The following is a 12084-nucleotide window of genomic DNA, read 5'->3' as shown; positions in this document are numbered from 1 at the left end:
TGGAACTATGAGAGTAGAAAATTAACTCTCTAAAATTATATGTAAAATTATGTGTGCAATTGCATGAGTGTTTGCCTGTAAGCACGTGCATTTGAGTTTTGGAGGGCATCTCTAGCTACATCAAGAGATCTATAATCCAAAAGAAGTAAGCATTAGTGGTTTGAGGTTTCATGCAGAAGTACAATGAAAAATTATTTTAACCAAAAAAACTTTAAAAATATTTTTTACACAATCATTATGTATTTTTTTCTATTACTAAATGAAATTTGGCATCTCCTAGTTTGACAGAATAGGTTACAGGTAGTGCAATTTAGTTTCAAAATAGGTATTTGTGCTAACATATTTTTATCCAATTTTTAAAGAATTTAAGGAATAACTTCATAATATAGCTTTTAAAAATTCGGATATAATTGCCATATAACATTATATTAGTTTCAGGTGTACAACATAGTTGACTCGCTATGGGTATATATTGAAAAATGATCACCACAGTAAGCCTAATTAACATCCATCGCCTAAGTTACAAATTTTTTTTCTGTTGTGATGAGAACTTTTAAGATTTACTCTCTTAGCAACTTTCAGATAGAGACTATAATATTATTAACTATGGTTACCATGCTGGACATTACATCCCAGGATTTATTTTATAACTGGAATTTTGTGCTTTTTGACCACCTTCTCCCGTTAGAACCAAGAACAGCCTGTTGCTGGAAGAAGAACATGACCATGTCAAAACTTGTTCAGCACCAAAGCACTTTCTCTGTGGATCTGTAGTTCATTTTGTGCTGCGTCTATGCAATACCAAAATTAATGAACTTGCATTAATGAGAATTTACTTAAAGGTAGTCCAAATCTTCTGTACTGTTTCTTCTAAGTTCAAAACTTTATTGAACTAGAAAGAATGCTAGAGATGGCCACACATTCTATAAAGATAGATAAAAAATCATAAACTACTGAGCACCATTGTTTTGATTAGCCACTTAGACCTCAAATGTATATGTTTGGTTTATATAACTATTTAAATCTTAAGGTTCATTTTTTTGGAATATAGTGTAAACCAATGTGTATTTGGATGGAGAGAGCTTTATAAGCCTACAATACTGCTGGGTTAATTAATTTCAGGACATTTATATCACTTCTTTAAGAGTTGAAAATATTGGGGTGAAAGCCTCTCCTTTTCATACTTAATTATTAAGAAGAAGCATATCTTGTTCACCCATATCATTGATAGATATAGACATAGTTAAAGGTTTTTTTGGGGTTTGTTTGTTTTTTGTTTTTTGTCTTCTAAGAGTAGGGTAGTATTACCACTGTGGTTGAGAACCAGGTGTCTGGAAGCCAAGAGAATGGAGTTGATTATCTACTTTATATTTTATTTGTCATATGATCTCAGGCATTTACTTCAGTCTATGTGCCTCAGTTTCTCCATCTCTGAAGTGCAAACCATAATTAGGCTTGCCATGAGAATTAACTGAGTTAATGCATATATGGCAGTTTAAACAACGCCTGACACAAAGTAAATATTCAATAAATATTGTCTATCATTCTTAGTGATTATAGTCTGATAGACTGACTATTAAATGTAATGTTTTTACTACCCTGTGTGGATTTAATTTCCGTTTATAGGACTGAAAAATACACATGATGATGTATTTCTTGAGTCCAGAACTCGAGAATGAAATGTCATTTGGGCAATAAAATGAAGATACATATTTGATTGAGTCGCATATTATCTCTTTTATTCAAATGAATTAATTCTTCTTAGTCACCAAATTATCTGAAATTTGAATATTAAGGTGTTCATAGCAAAATGCTATCTATAGAATTAATAAGAATGCATTTTTAAAAAGATACTTTAATGAGGGTAGATACATGGATACATTAGGCAGACCCCTTCCTTTATTTCATGTTTGCAAAGGTGACAAAGAGGGCAAGGTGAGGTAAAGCTTGTTCAAGAATAACAAACTTCCCTGGCGGTCCAGTGGTTAAGACTCTACGCTTCCACTGCAGGGGGCATGGGTTTGACCCCTGGTTGGGGAACTAAGATCCCACATGCTGCATGGTGTGGCCAAAAAAAAAAAGAATAACGAAGATTATTAACCTCATTCTAAAAGTTTGGGACACACTTTTATCGTTAGACTTTAAAAGTTACACATCACAGTTCTGAGAGCTCTTCTGCAAAATACTGAAGCTTGTTCTTAGAGTTCACAAAACTTAATTAAATATATATTGCTGGCCTGGACCACTGATGCATTTGTTAGCGGACTCTTTGAACGTTCAGCTCCCAGGAAAATGAAGGGAAACGTGCAGTCATTATTTCAGGGATGGTAAATGCAGTCCCAGGGAAGAAACTGAAAACCATAGGACTTCGTTGACCGAAGACTGTGCCAGCACTACATAACAGGCCATTGGCCATGCAGATGGACAATGGAGCCCCACACTGAAACATCTGTTAACTACATAAAACTATTAAAGGGATTAACACCACCAGAGGCTGAATGTAATCAGACAGGTGAAACAGCGATAAGATAAATATTCCTGCTTGATATAAAAGTAATGCTAAATAATTTATTTTTATATTGCTGTGGTAACTGAGTTTAGAGTTCTTGTGAAATACGTTAAACTCTTCACAATATATCCTTTCTCTTTGCAAGGTGTAGAAAATTAGAGAGATGCAAAATGAGATATTATTTTATTTTACTTTAATTTGAAATTTTTTCTGGTATTTTAATAGACTTCATTGCATATAATTTGGGTGTCATTCTCTGTACTGATGATGCTACAGAAAAATGTGTGTGATTTTCACTTACAGCAAGTGAAGCTCAGTTGCCAAATTCTTATTTGTAAAGTATATCATCATATAATGTAAAAACAGAGTATAAAATATAAATGTTTAAAGTGAAACTAAGATTGGGATGTTTCTGCTTTTGACCTTGGAAATAAAGGAGAAGAAAGATCTGTGGAAAATAAATACAGCAGTTTTGCTGTATTCTGGTTTGCACATTAAACTGAGCTAATGTTTATTATGGGTCATTCATAAAAACATTCCTTAGTTTACTGAATGAATTTGTGATTGCCCCTTTCAGAGGTGTCTGTGTGTGTATGTATCTGTGTTTAAGTGTTTGCTTGTATTTATGTGTCGGTTTTAAATAAATAATTACAAAAGTGTACTTTCACTTAGCCTGCAGGGGCTTATAATTATTACATTATGCCTATTGATTTCTAAATTCAAGTACCTTATAAGCTAAGACTCATCTATGAAAGTATTGTCTATAGAGCATTCAATCAAGAAACAGTGATTGTAAGAGGCATATTCTGTTTTTAGGAAATGGAAACCATTTGTGGTTTAGAATTATAATTTTGAAAATTCTTTTAGCACACATTTTTTACTTTTGCTTTTCCCACATTGACTCGATCCCACCCAACAAACTGATGTTTGTACCATAGCTAATGTCCCTGTACTCACTAATATCCATTGACAAAAATCACATGAACAGTTTATGATTATATTTGTGTTGACATCTCTATTTTTCATATATTTTAAACAATTAGAATGACAGTTTTATCAAGTATTTTTAATCTAGTCAAAAATATTAGCATTATTTTTTAAAGATTAAATATCAAATCAGTGTGATTTGTCATTTTTCTGGGGTCAACAGATCCTCATTAACGTGTCTTAAATAGAGAACAAATGTGTAAACACGGGTATAAGCTATTATACTGAATATTAAATATGCACACGCTCATATATATTTTATTGGAAACTTTTAATGCTGTAGAATTAAGAAATAAACCTGGGGGAGACTAACTTCCTCAAAGATGTTAGGATACAGATTTATTTTTAAGAAAAGCTCTGCTTTGTGGCAAGTCAAAGGATTATGGAGGTAAGAGATTATACAAGGAAAACCTTTAAGAAAATAAATTTTTCTTTGTCATTTCAATATCATTTCTCTTGAAAAGTTCTGAAAACACAATTTAGTGCTGCTTATACAAAATATACCCCTGATATTACACAAATTGCTGAAGTTCTACTAGAAATTATGGGAAAAATAATGCCAAAAGGAATACCAGAAGTATGTTTACCTTTTAGAATTATAGAATAAGTTCTTTTCATACATGTACACAATTATGAAGAGGCAAAGTCTGCAAGAAACTTTATTTTTTAGGGCAAATGAGGCTTAAAGTGGAAAACAGCAAAGGGTATCTATCATCAGAAACAGTGCTTCAGATAACAAATGGAATTGGAAATAGCTTCTGCATAAGCAGAAATGAATTTACAGTATACTTCTCTGATGTCAGAATCACTTGGGTGGCTGATGTCTTCTTAAAAGCATGAGAGGAAGGTGGAGAACTAAAAGAGGACCCTACTTTAATTAGGAGTACCATAAAGAACAGGCAGCTGCTTAAAATTAAAAAGAAAATTAAATATATAGAATGTTATCTGTTTAAACATTATAATATCATGAGAAGATTTATTACAGATGACCACTACATTTAATGTTCATAGGAAAATCTAAGACTTTCAAACAAAAGCAAAAAATAGACAAATCTAATCCATATAGGCTTTGTAGAAAGGCTACATTGCTGTTTGAACTCAGTCTAAGGGAGAGAATCTTATTTTTACTTCTCCTATGAATTGATCTTTGTCTCACTCTAGTGTCAACCTGTAAAGTTAATGTATTCTTTTTTGAAATTTCTTTATTCCTTTTGCTCTTGCAGAGTGACATTTCACTTTTCACTGTTGCAGCTGAATAAGCCATGTAACCAATTAAAATTTAAAAGCTAACTGAATTTTAAACAAATATATATATATTTTTTTCTTTTGCTTTCTCTTTCAGGAAGTTGATGGCAATAAAGTTATGTCTTCATTTGCCCCACACAACTCATCTACCTCACCTCAGAAGGCAGAAGAAGGTGGGCGACAGAGTGGCGAGTCCTTGTCTAGTACAGCCCTGGGGACTCCTGAGCGGCGCAAAGGCAGCTTAGCTGATGTTGTTGACACCTTGAAGCAGAGGAAAATGGAAGAGCTCATCAAAAATGAGCCAGAAGGTAAAGGATGGAAAAGAAAACAAAGTTGTTGCCAATCTCCTGATTTTAATGGTTTGATTTTAACTTCTAGCTCCCTTTTCTGATGTACTCTCAAGGTTAAATTGGAAGAAACCTAATGCAATGAAGATGGATAGTATTTTTTTTTTAGAAACATGTTTATACGTCTAACCCCAATTTTATAAATCATTAATTTTTGTTGTGATGTCTTCCTTATTTTCACACGAGTAAGTTGTGGTTGAGTAAAACTTAAAGGTTCAAGAATACAAAGTGGCAGAAGAGCCCAGGACAGTCACCACCTACCTGCCAGATATCTGCAGTTTAGTTTGTGCTTCCCCACCAGGGCCATTTTACAACTTTGTTACATTTTATAACCTTTATACATTAATGCATCTTAGACTGCCTAGACAGGTCGGTCGATTTTTTGTATAGTCTAAAATTAGTATGGTTAGAAGTATTGTGTATTTGCAAAGTAGTGATTCTCTGTTAGCTCAGCTGAGGTTCCCATTTTTTCAACTTCCAGGATGCCTTTCTTTTAAGATTTCATTTTCTAAATTTCTTTAATACTTACAGATAGTATCCTACAGGTGATAATGCTCATGGTCTAATCTTAAAATGAAAGCAAACAAACTAGTAAAACGATTGATGCAAACTGTATAATTTATGAATAACAGATAGTCATCCTTTATGTTACAGATGTTTACTAACTCCTGTTTAAAACCTATGTCCATCCTAAACACGGATGCCACGTTGCACACAAGAACATGCCTCCTATTTATTTCAGAGTCAGATGGAAAATTAAAACAAACAAACATAAAACAGTGACATAAAAAGACATGCTTTACACCAAAAATATACTGCATTTATACTATTTAACACTATTTATAACTGTTGTTAGGACACTGGTAAATTATATCTGGCGCAAAATGTATGTTAACCAGTATTTGGAGTCATGTGGTAATTAAATATTTCTGGGTCTCTACCAGATGCATAGCTGGGACATGGATTTTAGTTAAAATTTATGTAATTCACATGATCTTACAGTTGGAAGGAATTTTGGAGATAATCTAGTCAGCCAAAGACTTTTTGGCTCTAATCTGCATGGAGATAAAAATGGAGTTTTGAGGAGGACCCACACAACCTTTTTCTTTTAATGTGCTGCATTTTTTCCTGATAGTAAAAATAGTATTTTCTTACTATGAGAGTTGTTTAAAAAACAGAAAAATTAAAAGGAAGAAGATAAAAATCACCCAGAATCATAGCTTTCTGGTATAACATCTTTATGATAGTTTTCTTTTTCTTTATTTTTACATATGCTATTCATTTTTCATGATTAACTTTCTGCATTTAAAATTATTTTGCATCTTTTATGTTGTGATACAGCATTATTAATTAAAGTCCATAGTTTATTCAGATTTCTTTAGTTTTCACCGTGTGCTCTTTCTCTTCTAGGATGCCATCACATAACAGATTACATTTAGCTGTTTAGTTGTGGTGTCTCCTTGGGCTCCTTTTGGCTGCAACAGTTTCTCAGACTGTTCTTGTTTTTGATAACCTTGAAAATTTTGAGGAATACTGTTCAGATATATTGTAGAATGCCCCTCTATTAGAATTTGTCTGGTGGTTTTCTCATGATTAAACTGGGATTGTGGGTTTGGGTAGAGAGACCACAGAAACCAAGTACCATTCTTGTCATATCACATCAAGAGTACATACTTACTATGCGACTTACGAATGTTGTTGTTGACCTTGATCACCTGGCTGATAACAGTGTTTGTCAGGTTTCTCCACTGTAAAGCCTCCCTGTCCCCTTTCTGTACCTTACTGTACGGAAGGAAGGTGCTGTGTACAACCCACATTTAAGGAGTTAGGGAACCTTGATCCCCATCCTTCACAGTGAATCATCGAGAAATTTATTTGGATTTATTCTTTATTGGAGATTTATCTCTTCTCTATCATTTACTTATTCAATCACTTATTTATATCAGTATGAACTCATGGATGTTTATTTTATACTTTGAGTTATAATACAATTTTTTATTTTGTTAGTCACATTGTTCCGGCTTTGGTCATTGGCGGCTCCTTCTCTGTCACTTTGACATACTACTGTGATGGTGGTTTTTTTTTTTTTTTGAACGCTTCTTTACTTTCTGGTACTATAAGATGCTGCAGATTCATCTTGTATCTTTCCTTCTCCCAGTCCTAGAATAAGCCATTTCTCTAAGAAGCCCTGGTTCCTTTTATTGGAGAATGGTGTTAGAAAGCAAGATCTGGATATGAAGTGTGCTCTTTGCTACTGAGGCGTCATTTCTTTTAGGGCCTTGGTATTCCCTCAGTGTTTCATGTGAGCTTCCTTCCAAGTGGGTGCACAGACTCTTAATTTGGAAGCATATGACAGGCCGAGGCCAAACGAATAATTCCTAACAGGAAAAAGGGCAGGAGACAGTGCTTCCCAATTTGCTTAGCAGGAAACATTCAGAGGTACTGGGAATTAGGAGAAAATTATAGCTACACAGGCAAAAGAACAGAGATAGAGCATCCATGGCAGAAAGAGTTGACACAAAGAAATATCATTATGTGTGTGGACATTAGACTGTTTTCATTACTGTATTTCCCACAGCTCTTTTTTTGTACTTTCCTTCCTACAAATATATTAAAAGCTCAGCTCAAGAGTGACTTGTTATTGAGTAATATAAAGATATTGAGAAAATACAGAGATAGTCTTTATGGAAGACTGGCATATAGGTTGAACATGCCAAGCATCTAAAAGCCTGAGTCCCAGAAAGATAGTTTTTGTATGAATACACAACCACTAAGATGGTGTTATGTTTACGTACACAAGATTCCTAGATGTGCTTTGAGTACACAGAAATATAAGTAGACTCACAGTTATTTATTTATTTACTTACTTACAGTTGAAGTATAGGTGATTTACAATGTGTTAGTTTCTGGTGTATAGCAAATTGATTCAGTTATGCTTATTTATAATATTCTTTTCTATTATGGTTTATCACAGGATATTGAATATAGCTCCCTGTGCTATGCAGTAAGACCTTGCTGTTTATCTATTTTATGTATACTAGTTTGTGTCTGATAATCCCAAACTCCTAATTACCCCTCCCCCACCCCCTTTCCCCTTTGGTAAGTTTGTTTTCTATATCTGCGAGTCTGTTTCTCTTTTGCAAATAAGTTCATTTGTGTCATTTTATAGATTCCACATATAAGTGATGTCCTGTGGTATTTGTCTCTCTCTTTCTGACTGACTTCACTAAGTGTGATAATCTCTAGATCCATACATGTTGCTGCAAATGGCATTATTTCATTCTTGTTTATAGCTGAGTAGTATTCCATTGTATATACGTATATACCCCATCTTCTTTATCCATTCGTCTGTCAGTAGACGTTTAGGTTGCTTCCATGTATTGGCTATTTTAAATAGCACTGCTATGAACTTTGGGGTGCATATATCTTTTCAAATTAGAGTTTTCTCTGGATATATGCACAGGAGTGGGACTGCTGGACCATACGGCAACTCTATTTTTAGTTTTCTGAGGAACCTCCATACTGTTCTCCATGGTGGTTGCACCAACTCACATTCCCACCAATGGTGCAGGAGGGTTCCCTTTTCTCCACACCCTCTGTAGCATTTACTATTCGTAGACTTTTTAATTATGGCCATTCTGATTGGTGTGAGGTGGTACCTCATGGTAGTTTTGATTTGCATTTCTCTAATATTAGTGATGTTGAACATCTTTTCATGTGCCCATTGGCCATCTGTATGTCTTCTTTGGAGAAATTAGACTCACTTTTATTGATGAAGAAATTTGCTCTTGTAAGAATATTTAGTAACTGCAACTATTCGGAGATTTATCAAGGAGCAATTTATGTATCTGAGTAAAGTGGTGATCTTAATCACCAAGAAAAAAAAATAATAACATGGCAGAAAATTGTATCATAGAAAAGGAATAGAGTGTTAAAGGAAATTTCTTTCTATTTTTTTTTAACTGCAAAAAGAGAAAAAGGGAGAAATATATCTAGGGAGATATGTGAAAGTCTCCACAGCAAGTGGAAAGTTACATTCTAAATATTCTGATTCTTATTATCTCTATTTTCAGATGAGGAAACTGATGATTGAATATGTCACAGGGTGACTGTTGGGGTCATTATTCAAACTGATTAAAAACTCCACTAATTAAAGGGTATGGTTAGACATGAGAATGGGCACCAAAACCTGACATTAGCCAAACATCAGGACAGTGACACTGCATACAGTACAAACAAGTGATCTGTAGTTCTGTGATGTAGTATAACATCAAAAGAATAAAATACACAGGAATAAATTTAATGAAGTACAAAACATTGTTATAGTTCTGTGATGAGGGCAGTAATATCGGGATGAGGAGAATAGAGAGTGAATGGAACTAAATGTTAAGCTGACAGATATCTGCTACGGAAAAATCTTTTCTTCCCTCAAGCTATGTTTTCCATTGTTTTTCAAAGGCCATTAAAATGAACAGCAGGTTGTGATGAAAATTTCATTAAGCCCCAGCTAAATCATTATGAGGGTGCCATATTCATGCCTTTGCTTCCTCTCATTGGGGGGGAATGCAGATTTCAATAGAAAGTCCGTATTATTTCCGACCTTATCCCTGCCAACAGCAAACTAGCAGAAATTCAGAAGTTAGAAGAGAATAGTGTGTCGTACAAAAGGAGGCCACCGAGGTAAAATGGTTAGAAAGAAAATTAGATTTGCATATGGGTCAAAGAAAAAATGGCTCTTTTATTCGAGCTAGCTTATCTTTTCAAGCAATTAATTAAAATATATTAAAAGTTATAAATAGGAGAAAATATATTTATATATTTTTGTTTGTATCTTTTTCCTCCATCAGAATTTTTGTCTGTCATTACTTAAAAAGTTCTTGTGCTGAAGTTTCTCATTTGTCCAGTGACACTTTAACTGATGTGGAACCTGCCAAAGTTCATAGTAAATTTTCAGTTCAAAATGTCTGACCTATGTAACATATATCTTATATTTGGCAGTAACTATGCTCTATCAGTTGGTTTTTTTAACTATTAGACTTAGGAGTTAAGAATGACAAGGTTTAATATCATAATATGTGATACATTATTCCTATATCAAGGCCTTGAATAAATGATATGTATTTGGTTGGTTGCGTATATTAAGTGCATATCATGTGTTAATGATAGTGTTAAGTACTTTATATGAAATAGTTTATTTAATCTTTACATAAACCTCATAACCAGGGCTATTATGTATAGCTATTCCAATTTCAGGAAATGCCATACACATGAACTAAATATTCTGTTTCTTATTATCTCCATTTTCAGATGAGGAAATTGATGATTAAATATGTCACAGGATGACTGTCGGGTCATTATTCAAACTGAAGTCAACCTTAAACTAAAATTCATGCCCTTAATCACTACTTACACTGTTTTTTCTAATTAGGAATTTTGCCAGTAATAGTTTAATGTTACACATTAACACATGTGTCCCTAAATTCCTTTGAAATATTGAATAAGAAAGTAGTATTCCATAATTTCTGCTAAAGTAAATTTCTGATTCCTCAATGGTCAAATTTCCAGAAAACTTTAATTGAAAATCAACTCAGTTTAAACTGTTTGATTTTAAAGTGTTAAAAAAAAATGCCTTGGAAGATATCTTAAGAAAAACTTGTTTTAGAAGAATGTCTGGGAGCAAACTAGTTTGGCATAATAGAAATTCGGAATTGGAATAAAATGTAGACACATTTTAGCCCTCTCTCCTCATTTCGAGAGAGAGAGAGAGAACTGAGTTAGAGATGTACTTGAGATCACACAGCAAGGTAGTGTTAAAGCTAGAATGAGAATCCAGTGAACATCCTACAGGTCCGGGTGCCTTTTTTTTCCAGTTCAGTTACGTCATACCTTCTGGTATTCTTTACTTTCTCTGTCTTGATTCTTTTAGAAATAATGTCATCACCCCATCTTAGTTTTAAAGAGTATATCATTGATCATTAAATTAAATTTGAACAAATCTAAGACAACCAGCTATCTTAATTTAGCTACTAAAGCCAAGATAGATGGGTATCCACAAATGTCCTATGTTCTCAAGTTCCAGGTAGCTAGGGATAGTCTATAACTACAGATCAGCCTTTAAATTTAGGGGTCAGATCCAGACTTTGATTTTCATTCAAACCTTAGGCTCAGAACAGTGCAGGTGCAAGTAATTTTTACTTTGATGAGAACTTTATATATCTCATTTAAAATAGAATCCTTTTAGATACAAGATTATAACAGGCTTCATATTTTAACTTTCCTATATTAATATCTATAGTACTCCTATGTCTCTTTGGAATGACCTTTTCAGCTTATTTATATCTCTTCCTCCTAGAAACACAACAAACAACACCTTTTCTTGATTCCCATCCCCTCTATCTGTAATTCTGTTCCTCATTTCTCCAAGTCCAAGTTGCAAGAAAGAGTTATTTACACTCACTGCATTAACTTTTTCATCTTTTTAAGAACTGTTACTTGCCTCCCTCCATTGTTAGTTACTTAACGGTATTATGACTGTCCATTTATTTGTCAAGTTTCTTCCCCTATATTAAACTCCTTAAGGGTGAGGATAGTGCACATACTAAATATTTAAAATATTTGTTGAAAGGACGTTTATACTGCTTCAGTGTTACCCCATTGCTGTCTTGGGAAAAGGAGAGGAAAGACCTTAATAAATACACGACTCTTCTGCCAGATGTTATGTGAGCTACCTCATTTAATCCTCAGAAACTCCGAAGCTGGTATTATTTCTTATCTTAAAAATTAAAAATCAAGTCTTAGTAACTTGTTCATGTTCTTGTCATATGGAGGAACTAGAATTAGAACGAACTTCTTTTCATCCACAAAACTACTTGGCATTGAACGCAAGACCCGACCCTTTTATCCCCTTAACCTTACTTTCCACCATTCTCTAAGGTACATGTTCTCATGCTGTCTTTATTTAAGAAACTGCATGCAGTTCTCTCAACACTCTGTATT

General features: G+C 33.8%; 1 protein-coding gene across 4 annotated transcripts in view; it reads left to right on the top strand.

Moving 5' to 3' along the window:
* SOX5 (SRY-box transcription factor 5) overlaps positions 1-12084 on the top strand; it is a 393300-nt gene that overhangs the window by 96705 nt on the left and 284511 nt on the right. For all 4 annotated transcript variants that reach the window (XM_036866199.1, XM_036866200.1, XM_036866198.1 and 1 more), the window contains exon 3: positions 4839-5049. In XM_036866199.1, coding sequence (XP_036722094.1) covers positions 4839-5049 — 211 coding nt within the window. The remainder of the gene's footprint in view (positions 1-4838; positions 5050-12084) is intronic.

This window comes from Balaenoptera musculus, chromosome 10 (genome assembly GCF_009873245.2).
Source record: "Balaenoptera musculus isolate JJ_BM4_2016_0621 chromosome 10, mBalMus1.pri.v3, whole genome shotgun sequence".
Lineage (NCBI taxonomy): Eukaryota > Metazoa > Chordata > Mammalia > Artiodactyla > Balaenopteridae > Balaenoptera > Balaenoptera musculus.
The sequence above is the reverse complement of the archived record's forward strand: the minus strand, read 5'-3'. Positions and strand labels throughout refer to the sequence as shown.